This window comes from Embiotoca jacksoni, unplaced genomic scaffold, assembly GCF_022577435.1.
Source record: "Embiotoca jacksoni isolate LCO1_2020_lvr unplaced genomic scaffold, fEmbJac1.0.p SCAF_25, whole genome shotgun sequence".
NCBI lineage: Eukaryota > Metazoa > Chordata > Actinopteri > Embiotocidae > Embiotoca > Embiotoca jacksoni.
In genome coordinates, this window is record NW_027185376.1 from 383,674 (window position 1) to 401,962 (window position 18,289).

At 40.2% G+C, this 18,289-nt stretch overlaps 1 protein-coding gene across 3 annotated transcripts in view; it reads left to right on the forward strand.

The window, feature by feature from the left end:
* ctdspla (CTD (carboxy-terminal domain, RNA polymerase II, polypeptide A) small phosphatase-like a) overlaps positions 1–12,358 on the forward strand; it is a 35,030-nt gene extending 22,672 nt beyond the window's left edge. For 2 of the 3 annotated variants that reach the window (XM_069159430.1, XM_069159432.1), the window contains 5 exons: positions 1,301–1,402; positions 8,987–9,043; positions 10,018–10,110; positions 10,204–10,389; positions 11,167–12,358. In XM_069159430.1, coding sequence (XP_069015531.1) covers positions 1,301–1,402; positions 8,987–9,043; positions 10,018–10,110; positions 10,204–10,389; positions 11,167–11,292 — 564 coding nt within the window. In that variant the 3' untranslated portion in view covers positions 11,293–12,358. The remainder of the gene's footprint in view (positions 1–1,300; positions 1,403–8,986; positions 9,044–10,017; positions 10,111–10,203; positions 10,390–11,166) is intronic. The other variant, XM_069159433.1, reaches the window with a different exon arrangement.
* The last annotated feature ends 5,931 nt before the right edge of the window (positions 12,359–18,289 follow it).

The window sequence follows — 18,289 nt, forward strand, 5'->3', positions numbered from 1 at the left end:
AGTCTGCCCGCCCAAAACACACAAAAGCACACATACATGCAGAAAAAGCCTGGCATACTGAGCGGCAGCAGGGGAGTGTGCGTATTAGTTGGGCTGACGGAGTCCTTGTTCCTCACCTCTGTATAGATTTGTGTGCGCGTATGGACGTATGTGTGTGTTTCCCCCGTAGTGAGACCATCTGCCCCGTGCCTGTCTGTAACCCCAGGCCCGCTTGGTAGAGGACACAAGTCTTTCTCCTTTTCCCCGCTGTCCCTGAAGGCATCACAGTCACAGGACTCAGTCAACATGATGTAATACAGAAAATATCAGGAGGAACCACAGTACAACAACAGACGCAGGGCAATTATTTAAAATATTATCAGCTGTAGAAATAATTCTTCACATGTGACGGCCTTTAAGCAGACATTAAGTGCCACATTATTTTGACAGAATGAATTCTTGTTGATATGTTGGTTTCATCCAGGTGTCGGTGATATGCAGAAGAAAGCATCGGCAACGCAGACGTCAAGGTCAAGCAGAGACAGTTAGCGATGATGACAGACGATGGACAAGTCAATCGTCTTCATACAATTTGGCCACTTCATTAATGCAATTTAAGGCTGCAAAATAAGTCATTGATATCATATTATGTCAAAACAATCTCCATGTCTCTACATTTTCTGAGCAAATTCACGATTTATTGTTTAAAAGTTAAATGTAAAATATAAATGATATTCAAACCAAATTGTTCCCCCAAAATTTCGCTATTAGGAAGGGAAAAAAAAGAAGAGTACATTGAAAGCAAGTTCATTTAGCACCATTCAGACCGAAGGGAATTTAAAGGGCTTTAAAGAGGCATAGAAATACATTGAAAATAACATATTAAGACAAAGACAATACATTTTTTTAATAAAAGACAATAACAACAAGGCAGTTCAAATTGTTTTTCAAGCGTATAAGACAGTACATCTGTGGTTACCTGTAATATTACAACAACCAAAATCACAGATAAGCCTCATACCATGTCATCAACATATCAATCTATGTCTCAGCAGTACAGTCAAACCTCCACAGAAGCTGAGGAAGTCGCTCCTGCAGGTCATTAATCCTGCTAAGTGTTTCTTGAGTATCAACTGAAGCAGCCAAAGTGATCATGTCCAACACTCTGACTGAGCTTCCATCACACTCTCAGTGTGAGTGTGTGTGGGTGTGTGTTGCAGTCTGTTCCCTCTAATGCTCATCTATATATACACAGCATTGTAAAGTGTGTGTGTATGTGTGTGTGTGTGTGTGTGTGTGTGTGTGTGTTTTGTCTCTGCAGCCTCCAGCCAAGTTCCTTCTGCCGGAGGTCAGTATAGCAGACTATGGCAAGAACTGCGTGGTGATCGACCTGGACGAAACCCTCGTACACAGCTCCTTCAAGGTACAGCGCCTCGCTGCGTTACCTCTTCGTCACACACTCAAAGCACACATATGAACAATGTTATGTTTCCGTTGTGTCTTTCTGTTATTACGCGACTCTTTGGGGGGGGACCGTTGGATTACACCGGAATAAATCCTGAAACATTCTTTGGTGTGAATATGATATGAGGACAATTAGTATGAGATGTTGCTGAGCTCTGTTAGCACGAGTGAGCAACACATAATCTCCAGCATCTCTGTCCTTGAAGGTATTATGGCTTTTAAACAGCAGTTACAACAGGAGAGAGCAAGACAAGAGACCTAACTGTTACTATAAGAAGGTGTTGGCATAGCAACCAGTACATCTTTGGGGGGGATGTGATTCATCTTCAGTCAATCCACTTAATAAGCAGGGGATTATCTACAGTTTACTGCTGTCCTGTGAAATCCATATATTTCCTAAATTATGGTTTATACTGAACTAATGTCTGTTAGGTGTTAAAAGGTGTTAAAGTCACATGGCTATCATTGATGAATTGACCCATACGATATATTTGGACATTAGGTTTTTAACAAACATTGGTTGCCAGACTGCTTTGAAACCATATTTTGAACCATATTTTTAGGCTTAACTGTGGATTTACTGTTTTATGTAGTGCAAGTGTCCCTTATAGGCAGAACAGGTAAAAGCCTTGTTGCACTGCATTTTTTTTCTTTGATTCAGTTGTGTTTTATTGGACTAAGAAGTACAAGAATGATCTTAACACAGAAAAATGTGTTAAAGGCCAGGAGGGACATTTTTTCAGTCGGCTTCTTTCTATGAATGATGAACTCCTACATGGATACAAACAGCTTTGGCGATTTCACAAGACATTTCTCAATCAGTATTTCTTCTGCACTCGCTTGTCTTTTCGCTGGTTTGAAGTGGGCGGAAATCTAATATAATAATACAATTTAATAACAGCTGGTGGGTTGTTTGGTTTCGACCAATCAAATGTGATCAAACCACTCCCACACAGTCCTGTGTCAAACTCTCCTGCACCTAAGTTATCAGGAGGATTACATGTAGTTATACACTTATTTTATTAGACACTTAAAAACTTCAATTCAATTTAAACACCAACTTTTAAATTTATAATTTGTAATACTTGGAAGATGCATGGTTTTCATTAGCAAGCAGCTTACGTGTTGCATAGTCTTTTGTCGTTGTATTATCTTGTTTTCATGGCGACTCTATGGCGTTTTATTTGATTGTGTGCTTGTACTTGTAGCAAACAGTAAATCCTTTTGTGTTTTTCCACCGGGCCTGCGTACAGGATAAGACTAGACTGTCAGATAGGATTATATTAGTCAAATATCTCAAACAGCTGGTTAGTTAAGGCTGAAAAATGTTATATTCTAAAAAGAACATATAATATATCTCGTGTGTCTCATGACAGAGATTTACAGATTTTTTTTTTTTTGTATCTTAAAAAAGGTTTTAAAGTGGCCATTTACCCCACAGAATTATTTACATTTAAGATATGGTCTGTTATAGATGCTCAAGGCCGATACATATACAGGCCAGCGCTAAACTGTCCGTGTTAATTACTACTGTGCGTCTCCATCAAAAGTTCCCTCTACTGACACACCTGGCACACCTCATGACCCACTTCAGCACAGCTCCGCCTCGGCCCCAGCTGATCTCATTATGCCTGCTTGTACTGTATCTGTCCCCGAGTGCTTTTGTCCTCAGCTTGAGTGCAGCTGAAATGAAAAACCCGGACAACAAAGTAGCGGAGAAATCTTTGTGCTCTAGTTTTTATTTAGCTGTGAAGAAGAGCAGGTTATAATTGAAATAACTGCAGAGGAAAAACTTTGAGTAAAGAAAGAAAAAATGTACACGCGCTATATTTTGACCCACCCATTACGATCACATGCCAGCAGTGCAGGTCCACACACACACACACACGCTCAGCCTCACACAAGGGTGTGTCCAGTACAGTGTACGGTTGCCTTGAACGGCTGCGGGATGAATTTCGCAGAAATCTTGGATGTGTTCTAACAGTCTGAAGGGTTTTTATTTTCTCCTCTGCCAAAACCAGACACTCACACAGGAGATTTATTTTTCTTTTTTTTTTCCTTTTGATGAAACTCACACACCGTGTACTGAGTCCATCAAAATTAATTTAGTTCAGAGATCAGTATGCAGCAATGAAATGGACTCGGGTAAAGCAATGAATGAAAATCAGTTGGGAGAGGAAGAGAGGGAGACACAAAGCGACACACACGCAGCATTTTCAGTTCCGTTCCCAACCCTTGCAGGATTTCCTGTTTGGAGGTCATTTTAATTCAAGATATGAAGCACTTTATTTCTCGAATGCACGCATTAACACTGGAATTTGACAATTAGTGCAGAAACACAGCCACAACCGACAGGGGACACAAACGATACACAGATGGACGTAGACTAAAAAAGAAACATTGCATAACACATCACGTACTCTGTGCTTTATTCTGCATGTTATGGATGACGAGATAATTCCTGGTCCTGCTCTGGGATTAAGTTGCTCAAAGGATAGACAATATTTTCTATAGTAATCTGAGTAACTTCGTTTAGTACCTCTCAGAAAAGAGTCATAACATGTGGACACCTGAACTTTACACCTTTATGTGATTGCCAAACATCTAATTCCAAAATGGTATAAATAACTCCCTCTTCTGGGATACTTTTCCGCTGTAGTTTGGGATATGGCTGCAGGGATATGATCCCGTCCAGCCACAAGAAAATTAGTGAGGTCAGACGCTGACGCAGGCTGTAAGACATGAAGTGCAGTCGGTGTTCCTGTTGATCTTAAAGGTGTTGGAAGGAGTTGACGTCAACGCTCTGTGCTGGGCAATATACAGTCGTTCATCCACTGCTTCCACACCAAACAGGAAAGCAGTGATTTATGGGCCTCACAGAAATGGCACTCTCAGGTCAAAATTGTTGCCGAGAAGTAGGAAACACATTGTTGTCCAAAAAGTTATCGCACAAGTACAGATTGGCTGCAACAATCGGTCAATTGATTGGATGAAAGTATATTATTTCAAGATTTTGCCATTTAAACTATTTTGAATTCAAAAATCACTATTTACAGCATTTCAGTTGTAAGTATTTTCATCATCTTCCATGATAATAAATAATCTTTTTGTACTTGGTATATCTTTGAATGTGGAGTAATGGTTGGACGAAAACAAGACGATAAAAGTGTTGCCTTGAATATGATGCAAATTAGTACAGGCTTACCAAGCCATTAATCGAGTACTAATAACAGATTAAAATAATCAGTAGTTTCAGCCTTAAAAGACTTTTTATGCAACCCCTTTTCCTTATTTCACCAAAGGATTCCTGTCCAGATATCAAAGGTAACGTGCAGTATATAAAACAAAATCAAGGGGTCGAGCATAAAACTTTAACTTATTAAAAATCAAAACAGATAAAAATGGTTTTAAGAAGTATTTTAAAAGATGAGCCTGGACAGCTTTGGACCCATAATTGTAAATGATTATAAATAGATATGTAGGTATTTATACAGTGGGTACGGAAAGTATTCAGACCCCTTTAAATTTTTCACTCTTTGTTTCATTGCAGCCATTTGCTAAAATCAAAAAAGTTCATTTTATTTCTCATTAATGTACACTCAGCACCTCATTTTGACAGAAAAAAACAGAAATGTAGAAATTTGTGCAAATTTATTAAAAAAGAAAAACTGAAATATCACATGGTCATAAGTATTCAGACCCTTTGCTGTGACACTCATATTTAACTCACATGCTGTCCATTTCTTCTGATCCTCCTTGAGATGGTTCTACTCCTTCATTGGAGTCCAGCTGTGTTTAATTAAACTGATTGGACTTAATTAGGAAAGGCACACACCTGTCTATATAAGACCTTACAGCTCACAGTGCATGTCAGAGCAAATGAGAATCATGAGGTCGAAGGAACTGTCCAAGGAGCTCAGAGACAGAATTGTGGCAAGGCACAGATCTGGCCAAGGTTACAAAATAATTTCTGCAGCACTCAAGATTCCTAAGAGCACAGTGGCCTCCATAATCCTTAAATGGAAGAAGTTTGGGACGACCAGAACTCTTCCGAGACCTGGCCGTCCAGCCAAACTGAGCAATCGTGGGAGAAGAGCCTTGGTGAGAGAGGTAAAGAAGAACCCAAAGATCACTGTGGCTGAGCTCCAGAGATGCAGTAGGGAGATGGGAGAAAGTTCCACAAAGTCAACTATCACTGCAGCCCTCCACCAGTCGGGGCTTTATGGCAGAGTGGCCCGACGGAAGCCTCTCCTCAGTGCAAGACATATGAAAGCCCGCATAGAGCTTGCAAAAAAACACATGAAGGACTCCCAGACTATGAGAAATAAGATTCTCTGGTCTGATGAGACCAAGATTGAACTTTTTGGCGTTAATTCTAAGCGGTATGTGTGGAGAAAACCAGGCACTGCTCATCACCTGCCCAATACAATCCCAACAGTGAAACATGGTGGTGGCAGCATCATGCTATGGGGGTGTTTTTCAGCTGCAGGGACAGGACGACTGGTTGCAATTGAAGGAAAGATGAATGCGGCAAAGTACAGAGATATCCTGGAAGAAAACCTCTTCCAGAGTGCTCTGGACCTCAGACTGGGCCGAAGGTTCACCTTCCAACAAGACAATGACCCTAAGCACACAGCTAAAATAACAAAGGAGTGGCTTCGGAACAACTCTGTGACCATTCTTGACTGGCCCAGCCAGAGCCCTGACCTAAACCCAATTGAGCATCTCTGGAGAGACCTGAAAATGTCTGTCCACCAACGTTCACCATCCAACCTGACGGAACTGGAGAGGATCTGCAAGGAAGAATGGCAGAGGATCCCCAAATCCAGGTGTGAAAAGCTTGTTGCATCATTCCCAAGAAGACTCATGGCTGTACTAGCTCAAAAGGGTGCTTCTACTCAATACTGAGCAAAGGGTCTGAATACTTATGACCATGTGATATTTCAGTTTTTCTTTTTTAATAAATTTGCACAAATTTCTACATTTCTGTTTTTTTCTGTCAAGATGGGGTGCTGAGTGTACATTAATGAGAAATAAAATGAACTTTTTTGATTTTAGCAAATGGCTGCAATGAAACAAAGAGTGAAAAATTTAAAGGGGTCTGAATACTTTCCATACCCACTGTATATGTAAAGCAAACGCTGAACCAGAAGAATAAGTTCTCTCCGTCAACCCTGTCCACTCTGGTTCAGCAGAGATCATAAAACAAACACGGTCCCTCCTCAACATTTACTTCATTTCAACCTTCATTTCTCTCTCGCATACATCCCACTCCCGTCCTCCTCCATTTCCATATCTCTGGTTGTCTCTGATCCGGGCTCATTACAGAGCAGGCCGATGAGCAGCTGTTGTGTGTTCAGTCTTCAGATGATGGAGTGATTCAGCAGAAGAGCAATAGTCAGAGGAGCAGAGACAAGTCTGTTTCTGCATCTCATCCTCCATCTGTGCGTCTCCCTCTTCTCCTTCCTTTCTCCTTGCGATAGCCTGTTTTTCTCTTCCCTGCCTGTCACTGGTTTCCTTCATTGTTTTCAGTCAGCTTCAGTCGTCATGTTCTCTGGTGGGACCATTAGCCGAGGCTGAATATAGCAACCCTGATGTATACAACGACTCCCATCTGTCTTTGGGGGACATGAGAGGCTTTCATTGTGAGCGGACTCACTCTTGCGTCACATAAAGAAATCAAATAATGGTTTTATTAGATTAAAATACAGTTCTAATAGGCCGATTATACAGGTGACATGTGGAAGGTCAAAGTGTTGTGCTTAGCATTCCTACAGCAAACACCCCCTCTGCTGGATGGCATTGAACTGCACTGTTTAACTGTTAAATGCCTGAAGGCAACAGTACAAACACTGGGGATGCAGGTATATTTGAAGGCGGTGACATTAGTGTTCATTGAAAAATGTTTAAGTGGTTTTATGGAAAGAGGAGCGCATCATTGTAACACCTGAGGACAAGTCTGCGCCGAAAAGACAACAAGTAAACTATTGATTCCCTATTTCACATTTACAAGCAGCATAAAGTAATACATAATAAATAAATGGTTTGAAACGCGCAAGTGTTTTCTCAACATACAGCTCTCGTCAACAGTTATAATTTATAAGAATGTTATTGGTCTACAGCTGTGTACTACTATAACCTTCATAACCTCCTCGAAAGAATGAGTTATCGTTGTTGACAAATAAACGTATATTCCATCTGATTACAATCATGTTACAATGTGTTAAACCATTTATTTAGTATTTATATACGGACACAAAATGCTAAATAGGGAGACTGAAAATAAAGTGTTGCTAAAATGCAGCAACATATTTGGTCTTAAGCTGAGTTAAGATCAGAATGGCCTTTATATGCTTTGCCATATCATTTTTATGCCATAGAAATGTGTAATTAAGAAAAACGACAAAGGAAGCAGGACACGCGTAACAAGAAAAAAAACAAAATGCAGTAGGCTAACTACACTCGAGCTAACAGCTAATCTAAGACAAAGCTAATGGATTCATTATTCTGACCTTTTTTTCTGGAGTTGAAAAATGAATGCTGATAGTTCAACATCTTCAACATCAGTAGTTGAGTTTGTTAAATTACAGCATTAAAGCAGTAGCTAAGCAGCAGCATGTGATTTAAGTACTTTTCTGTTGTGGTTATTCCCTTAATAATACACATTTTGGTGAAGTAGCCTTCAAACTCTTTTCTTTACTACATTGGTTTTGTACTAATATCTGACTTCAGTACAGAATTGTAAAATATAGAAAGAAAAAAAAAGCATGTTTTTGTATTTAAAAAAAAAAAAAATCACATTTTTTTTAAACATTACTTCACCAAAAACAGATGTTTTTATTGCAGATTTGCTTCTATTCTTACAATTTAAAAGGTGAATTGCAATCAACTTAAAATAATGCTTCTACATAATCCTCTATTATTTTCTTTCTGTACAACAAGCTCCCCGAACAGGTGACAGCCGAGCTCTTACAGGAAAAAAAAAAAAAAAAAGAAGCTTCCTTTGAGTTTCTGAGAACGCACACAAACATCTTTTCTCTGTCGCCTATTTTTCTTCCTCTCCCTTTCCGAAATGACACCGCTGTGCCTCCTACCTAATCCTTTCATCCTCGTCTCTTCGCCCTCTGCTCGTCTTCCACCCACACCCCTCTGGCATCTATCTTCCTCTACCTCCTGCACCTCTCCCCTCTCCTGCTTTTAAAAATGACACAAGTCACGCAGAGAAAATGGCAGCACTCCTCCAGTCCGCGTTCACATCTGTCATCTTGTTCAGCTCCCAGGTTCCCCCCCCCCCTCCCAAGTCTCACTTCTGGTTTCTATTTAACACCGAGATGTGAAGCGCTGGAGCAGAGGGAACCACACAATGCTTAAAGCCTTCATCGTTTGCCTCGGGCACCTTGCAGGAGTATTTCACCTTGCTCTCTTTTTTAACCAACATGTGGGCATGTGGCTCGGCTGTTTCCTTGTCAGATTGTACTGTTGCGACCCCCCCAAAAAAACACAACACAAGATTTTGAACCTTTTCCTTGTCTTCTTCCTGCAGCCTATCAGTAATGCAGACTTCATCGTTCCAGTGGAGATTGATGGCACTGTTCATCAGGTAACACCGCACTGAAGTGGAGGACTTCCAGAAGTGGGCTTGAATAAGATGTGTTAATTTATGAGAGTTCCCATGGAGTCCTTAGCTTCGTCTTCTTTTCCTCTGCATTTATTATTCCGTATTATCTCACAGCTAAATCAAAGTGGAACAGCTCAAACAATTTAGTCGCTCCTGCTTTATCCGTTGTGTCGTTGGAGCCCTCGCTGGCTGTAAAGACAGATGAGCCGTGACGTGACTGTGTCACCACAAATGCCTTCAAGCGTGTTGAAGATGCTGTTGCGTGCGCAGCAGCAGAAACTCTTCGCTTCAGTTCAAAATGTGTGTGAAAAGAGAAAATTGAAGTCAGAAAGTGCCCTTTTCTGTTTTATTTGTTGTTTATTTACACTGAAGGTTTCATTTCTGTGTCCTGTTTGAAGCAGAGGAAGTCGTGTTGTAGCTGTAACCGGGTTCAAGTAATCCAGGATAGGCTTTCTGCATCTGCTCTGGCCTATGCTTGATTACTTGCACTCGGGGGCAGCAACTAACCAGCAGAGATCCAACGAAGGGGACGAAGACGAGCAGAAATGGAAGATATGAGCACAAAGTGTTGACCGGTGTTTTTCAAAAATGTGCGCTACGAGTCTAGATCCAATATCTGGAATTTTGTACTGACACATGATGCATTATTTTTTGATGAAACCCAGTTTATATAATTTTTATTTAATAAAGGAAAACAACCTACATAAATGTTGCATGCTGTTATAAAGACAAGCAGCTGTACAACAACTTTCCTTAAATACTAAACTAAAATTTGCATGTTTTTAAGTAAAATGTTGAACTAAATGATTTAAAGGACAAGATTTCAGAATTGTTGGGACTTTGTATTGTTTGATATTCGGTGCTTCGGGCACATTTTGTTTCCCGAAAATGTAGTGCGGTCTGAAACCCAGCAGCAGAACTCTAAAGGTGTGTTTGTTTGCGTGTGTTGGTTTCAGGTGTACGTGCTGAAGAGGCCCCATGTGGACGAGTTCCTGCAGAAGATGGGGGAGTTGTTTGAATGTGTCCTCTTTACAGCGAGCTTAGCCAAGGTGGCTTCTCCGGCTTATAAACACTGCTTTGACAGTCACATTAAAGGTTACACGCATTCTCTGTATCACCCTGACGGTTTTTGCTCTGCTCAGTATGCTGACCCTGTGGCGGACCTGCTGGACCAGTGGGGGGTGTTTCGCGCCCGGCTCTTCAGGGAATCCTGTGTTTTCCACAGAGGAAACTACGTCAAAGACCTCAGCCGGCTGGGCCGAGAGCTCAGTAAAGTCATCATCATAGACAACTCACCTGCCTCCTACATCTTCCACCCTGAGAATGCAGTAAGTCATTCCTTTCCGGTCACTTTGACCTGAAATCTCCATTATCCCGAATTACTGACACCCTCCGTTTCTGCTTTATATTTGTGCATCAAAGGATTATTCTAGATAGGCAAGGGGGAGGCTGGAGGTTCTGTTTAGGCAGCTGAAAAAATATAATCTGTTAGAAATTCACAGAAATGAGAAAATGCTGTGTTCCTTCTCTCTGCTTTTGTTACCCGAGAGTCCTTCTTCCATGTTTAACCCAGGAATATTGCTGTTTTTGTTCACTTGATCTTGAGGTTGCGAGAAATTGCCAAATATTTAGATTTCCATTCTTTCTCACATGAACCCTAAGAATGGAAAATAAAGTTAGAAGATGAAGCTGGTTGGTACATTTTGGTGACATGACAATTGATTCCTGACGGTGCAGATTTAGGATTCAAAAGCCTTGATCAAAAACACGGTGGTGGAGCAGAAATAAGTTACTTATGAAGTTGATAATAATGTAAATTATTATATCTGCAAGACATTTTCAGGGTTTTTAATCCTCCGTGTTGTTTTTCAGCCGGAGGCAGCGTTCCCAGTTTTATGAGATTCCTCTCCTCTAAGGAGAACATGCCTGGTGGAGCTGCTGCCACTCTTCGTGCCTTTGATGCATTTCGCTCATTAATTATTTACACAAAACCCGCATCAGCTCCTCACCTATAACGTAACACTTTAGCATTACCTGTCAGCTGAGTTTGATCCCTTTCCCTTCGCTTAAATTAAACCTCTCACCACTTCCTTTTCCCTCCACAGGTCCCAGTGCAGTCCTGGTTTGACGACTTGACGGACACGGAGCTGCTGGACCTGATTCCAATGTTTGAGGGTCTCGGTAAAGAGGAGGACGTTTACAGTCTGTTACAGAGCCTGAGAAACAGGTAGCAGACGGCAGCTCCAGCTGCTCCTTCCTGCCTCAGCCCCGCTGAACAGAGGCCTCACCTCGCTGCCAAGGCCCTCCAGCCCGGCTCCCGTCCTCACACCAGCTATGGGAGTCCCAGCGCGGCTCCCAGTCGGAGGGCTTCAGGCAAATATTCTGGTCATAATCAAACCGAGAGAAATCATGGACTCTTTGTACAGGACTCTTACTGGCAAAAGATTATATTACTGACAAAAGGTTATATTACTGTATGTACATACTAAATGTTTCTAAGAGCAAGACATACATAAAGTAATTTTTCTATCAAAGAGATGAGGTTTTACTATCCTATCAAGTAATATTTTAGTTACCAAAAACAATCAAATACACAGAACAACGTTTTGTTTTTGTTTTATTTGGTGGTTTTTCCCAGGACGTTGGGTGACGTTTTGTTTTTGTTTTTTGTGTTGAGCAGTGCTATGCAGGCTGTTGTTTCTCGTCTTGACTTTTTGTTCAAGCAACTGTGATTTATCTTCTCTAACAGAATGAAGTGCCTTCATTACTGTGCTGATTTTGTTGTGTCGGGTTGTGGGGTTCACATTTTTATGCCGCATATTTACTCAAATCTCCAAAAGCGTATTAACTATAAATCTTTAAATTGAAGTTGGAAATGAGTCTTTGGTAACTGTCATTTATTCGAAAGAGTAATCCTAGAAATTTATCAAATTAGCCTGTTAGACTTTGATGGATGACCTTGATTTTGAGTTTAGTAGCATTGAATTGTAAAATTTGCCAATGATTTGTACAATTCAATGTGATTTGTGACTGACTGTTGATCATTAGATCTTTGACAGTGACTGTAAATTGATGATCCTTGAAGACATTGAAACCCAGCTTAATTACTGAAAAAGATTAAATGTTTGTGATGACATCACTGTCCACCAATAAATGTTCAACTTTTGAGGAAAATAGAAACATTAGCTTAGATTATATGAAATTCTATTTATTGGGGAGAGGGTGTTGGGTGCATTGTAAAGAATGCTGTTGAAATCGTACTGTACATTATTAAAGTTGCAAGTTTGCACACTGTCAGTGTGTTTCACAGTGTAATGACTTTCACAAAAATCGAAGATGCTTTAATCACCAACACTGTGTTAAGAGTTAATCAAATGACCATGTTTTTCGTAAAAGGTTCACCTGAAGTGACGACCCAGAGACAATCATCACCCGGCTCTGCAGTTCTCCTCAGCTCGGTCCTCGAAGAGGGCTGGTAGTCTTCTCTGGCCTCTCTATATCAGGGTACCTGGGTGGTTTATAATGATCTTAAATAAACTACATTACCCAGAGGGCACTATGTGGCGTTCTCCTGTTTCCAGTCTTGCCTGCCTGCCTTACAGTAAATTCAGCCTGGCTCCAAAAGGTTACAAAGAGGACACAAACTTATTTACTCAACTCAAGTTTATCCTACTAAATATACTTTACCTGTTGTCTTTGTTTGGATTGTTTTCAGACCATTTGTGTGTGTTTGTAGATGTGTTTTTAATTCTTATCTGAATTCATAGAGAATGTGGCTGATATGTTACATTTTACAGGTCTTTCATTTAAAAAAAAAAAAAAAAAAAAAAATCAAGATCAGATTGTGATCATCTGAGTGGGTGCTGGCTTGACTGTGTTTTTTCTAAGTGAAGGCTGGCTTGACTGCAGTCTAGGACCAAAGAGAGCGTCGATGTAACGTCCCCGTCTGCAAAACTCCTGTAGCTACAATTAAGTTTGAACCCACAACTTCTGACGCCATTTCTGTAAGTACGTGAAAGTCGTATTCATTGTAGCCAAGAAAGTTGGTTGTCCTTCAAAAAAAAATCCAGAGTGCCTGCTGAATTCATGCAAAAACTTAAATCAGATAATACAACCTAATTGTGTTGGTCACATGAGAGAACTACTGCAGACACTATCAGTCAGCCAAATGCCATAACTTCCTTTGTCCATTTCAAATTAAACGCCCTCTCGCTTTTCATACACGGTTCAGCCGCAGGGTTGGACCTGTAGTCTTGTTACTCTCATAATTGAAATGATTTTCACCTTGATTGAATAGATTCAACATCAGCAGTATCCTCAAAAATCTTCAGTGTAGAAATTCAGAATATAAATTCTAAAGGATTTGCTGATATATTTATGTTCTATTCAACATCATACAATGATCCACACTAAGATTAGACTGCTGTCACGTTGTAGTCAGTAGTTTACATAACAGGCCGTCTCAAACTGCAACACGGGATTAAGATCAGGACCAATTTATCAGGCATTTTAGATCAGTTATCGGCTATAAATCTAAACCTTTGCTCTGTGAAAATCAACCCAGCAGTTGACACACCACTGTTCGCACACCTGCTGAGCTGCAAAAATATATCTATATGACGCCACAGTCAACAGCTGGGAATGGCATGAACAAAGCATTGATTTGCATTAACAGGTGATTATCTCATTAACAGGTGAACCACACCTCTGAAGTGTAGCTGTTGATCAAAAACTAAAATTTTTGTTTGTACTAAAGTGGAGATTAAAGACACGGCAATAATTTATTAATACCGAGCTTTTCAGATCCAAAACATCTAAACTGCTTCATCAGTTTCAATGCAGGCATAACATGTGCACTATTCACTGTATAATTAAAGGGGGAAAAAAAAAAAATCATTAAAGCAAATATTGTATCATAAAGTGATGTGGCATCCATATATGTAATTCTCACATAATACGTACACCTCAGTCCAGAGCTAACAGAGACGGTGTGGGATGCAGAGCAGACAAAGACAGTTGGTTGTTACCATTGTTCAGAATCAGTCATAACCGATTCATATTATTGCACTTTATCATAACCTTTGTATTCAAGGTCACTGTAGTCCTGAACTAACCACTTAAATTTGAAAGTGAATTCTACTGAGGTCTATCGTCTGCAGGGTCCAGTGGTCTGCAGTTGCCTTAATTATATGGATGGAAGCTGGTTAATGTGCAACTAAGGGGAGCTTAGTTTCATGTGATATCTCGATGTGAACTTTTAGCTTCCGCTTACGTAGCAGGCATTTAACTGCAGCAATGGATTAGGCATTACAGAGCCTATTGTTCCTCTCTTTCAATTCTTGTTTTCTCTTTTCCTCTCAGCTTTCCTCTTGTCCCCTCAGACATGTTGGGACTGAAGCTCGCCACATTGTTTAAGTGATCTTATTTTCACGATGGAGTCCCGTACTGAATCATGGAATGAAAGGTTATGGTCAAAGGTAAGAAAAAAAATCCAGCCTGTTCATTTTTAAGCTGTTGGTTAACAAGAAAACCGGGTTAGTTATGTAACTATGTTCCTCCGATTCCCTGGCAGGGATTGTGTGGACTATATAACAACAAGGCAAATGTAAAAGATGTATCCCTGAACAGAAAACATCAGCAGGGAGTCTGATGCATGATTCATGCACTGACTGCAACCCACAATAAAAGATCTTGACAGATTGTTCACAGACTTTGAAAATGTTTGGGATACCAGCAAATGCAGGGTTTGGTCATGTTGAGAGCTTTGATTTTTCAAGTTGTTTAAGGAGGCTGCTTCCATGAAAGCAGTCCATATTCGCAGGCTCTTTTGAGTTCTCATATACAGGATCTGACATTTTCTTGAGGCAAAGTGATCCTTCGCTATAAAAGCAACCAACCCACATTTATTTCTCTTGTATCGTTACATGCAATACATTTTTTTGGTTGAGTATTACAATCCATACTTTGCAAAGAATTCCTTGCTATGACTTCATAAGATTTTGCAAATCACTTTCGATACAGCGTGTTAATACATCTTCAAATTTAGCAGGCAAATGTAAACACAAGCTGCCAATGCCTTCTCCACTGTGAGATCAAAGCCCAGAGCTGTAAACCTTCAATAATGTCAAGCCTTCTTCCTCGAGTGTCTGTGTGAGTAGGCACAGAATGAGAGATTTAGCCACAGAGAGCCTCTGATTCCTTTCCAATACCACTCTGTGCTCCTTGAGCCCAATTCCCCCATCTGCTAGTTGTTACAGTCGTGAAATGAATAATTGGTGTCGAGTGGCCCCTGTAATGCCCGCTGTGCTGCCGAGGGCTCAAGTCAAACATAAACACAACTCCGGTTGGCATCTTAAAGCACAAACAGCTTCCAGTGATGCTGGAGACCATCTCAAGGAATTGTTATCGGTTTTCTCGAATATTATCACTTTGTATTTTGCACGTCTGGACTTTCATTCAGTCTAAAATCAAGCCACAATCTCTAAATCCAAACCGGGAAGCAGGTAGTGGAGGCGTATCTATTGCCCTGGTATTGTAAATATCAAGACAGGAAATTGCAGGTGTGTTCAAACCTGGGTGTGGAGACAAATACATCCAGTCTTCTTCGCCACACACACTCCAGCTTGCACATAGGGAGGAAAAGGCAGCGGAAATTTATTAATACTCATCTCATACATAATTTCACTAATCTCTCTCTACAACCTGTAGGACACAGCCAGGCCTTTACCACACCAGGCACAACACAAGGTAAGAACCAGACTGGTAACGTCGACATGATATGTGTTTCTTTAACTTTAATTTGACCTCTGTTGATTTCTTTCAAACGAATCACTGCAATTTCGAACAAATAAAATCTTTAGTGTTGTGATTGTTGAAGAATATTCTCATATTTCATATGAAAGAAAGACATGTAGGGATACATTGACCGTGTAGGTCTGACAAAGCTCATTGTGTATGCTGAGTGAAAGGACACCGCAGGTTAATTGATAGGGAACCGGTCTTTCCTGTCTCGGTAATGGAAACATTGTTGGTGTCCAATTTACCTTTCCATAAGTTTATTTGTTCAGGTTGTTCAATCATTTTGGCCGGAATCAGATTACAGAGCACCGGAATCATTTTCAAAAGGGAGTCGTCACTACATCCGAAGTCTTCAACCACTGTCACACAATCATCGAAGTGGTGGACTCAAATAATCAAATCAGTCAAATGAAGCAGTGGAGAGAGATACTTATTTACCTTTTCATCCAGATTTTTGTGGGATTTTGATAACTGCATAATAAACTATTTCAACTATTTACTGAATGACACATATATCTGCTAAAAAAAAATCAGATCCTGCTTTTTAATTTGGAGTAGATTTTCTTTGATTTGGTTTTTAGAGGTACAGTGTAGTCAGCTTGTCTTTTGTCTAAACGTATTCTATCAGATAACTGCTGCTCAAAGTTTAGTTTTACTACTGTTATCCTAATCACAGGTTGATTTGTGGAACAGACATATCTGCAGGGTGTGGCCTCTCCTTTGACCTAAGAAAGGAAATGGTCAGAAGGACGATGAGAATTCATTTGTGCAACATAAAAAAACATTTAAAAAACGAACTTTAAAAATGCTACGGTAACATTGCCTGCATTTCAGAGGTAACTACTATGATATTTGAATATTTATTACATTTATTTGTCCATTAGCATGTATGATATTAATCATAAATGTTATTTTCTGATATGTTGTTAGCATAAAGCTTATTTTCTCCCCGCAGTCTGTTGGCAGGTCACAATTTAAAACACACTATGAGAGTGCAGCACCAAACAAACAGGACGCGACAAGTTTAACAGACTTTAAATTGAGACTATATCCCATTTGAAGGGATAATTTAACACAAGCTTCCTGTTACAAATTAAAAATTGACCAGCAACAAAACACACCCTGACTCAGTTCAGCACTCTCATGGGCCTTGTGTATTTTTTTGGTATAGCTTATGGTGGCTAATGCTAATAAAGTTAAGATATATTTTGCATGTGTAGCTGATATTACAGTCGACTGATTTTATGACTGTACTTGACGTTACACCATTTTTACCTTTGGCCACAGTGACTGCTGTTCATTTAAAGTTGCTGATGTAGCTTATTACGCAACTTCAGCCCAAGCCCTCTGCATTTATCTAAATCACAGCCCCTCGTTGGGTTTGTTCTGTGCGTGCCACCTTTATCTGCTGAATACCTAAGCCGTGATAATATTAATCAAGGGTGTGTTTAAGATCCTGTTGGAGTACGGGTGACCTGATCTATCGTACTCCATTTCACACCCAGTCACATATTTTATATCTACACCTGGATCAAAGATCAGCGGCAGCGTGCAATACATAAGCCGTGAATTATTGAGGGGTTATTTCCTTCGAGAGTAACTGCAACCACAGTTCCTGCAGCCTTTTGACATACCATGCACGGATCCTGTATTTGAATTCATGATATGTTTCAAGCAGCATAACATCCCACTGAGCCTGTTTCCACACAGCGTCACCACTAAGCCTATATGCTCGCCTCAGCTGGTGATACACTTTGCTTATCAGTGCATTTGTTTCTGATATCTGAGTCAAGAGGCAGGTAAAGTGACACTGATTGCAAGACTTGTATGTTGCTATGGAGCCAAGCTGACACTCATTAGGGGGATTAGAGGTGCCTTGCTGTCGCAGATCCAATCTTTTGAAATGGTTCACTTGTCTTTTTAGAGACATCTGTTTCCAGTGAAAAGACAGGGAACTCATAAGGATGAGTAAGAAGGAGGGGGGAGTCTCAAAAATGTTTGTTTTTTTTCCCCAAGTACTTTTGAGAAGTTACAACTGAATATGTGTTTTCAAATGTGCTTCTTGAGGTTTTATGTATTCATTTGATAGTTTTCACTTGTTTTTGCAGCATTTTTTTCTTTTTTTTTGCCTGGTATTTATCGTTTTCACTGTAGCTAGCTGTTTGTTGTTGTTGTTGTTGTTGTTGTTGTTTTTAGCAGAAAGGCTACAAAACAGCTGTAAATTTCACAGCACCAGGCAGCAGACAGACAAAGTTTGCGATACTTGGTGAACTCTGTGTATTTATCAGCTAAAGAGCTGGTGGACTTGGTGGAGACCAAACACAGAGCTAAAAGGAGATTAATATTGGAGAGTAATATTGAACTTACTGTCATCGGGTAGCCGACACTACAAAAAAAAGCTAATGTTGCCTGGGTGTACAAACAGGAAAC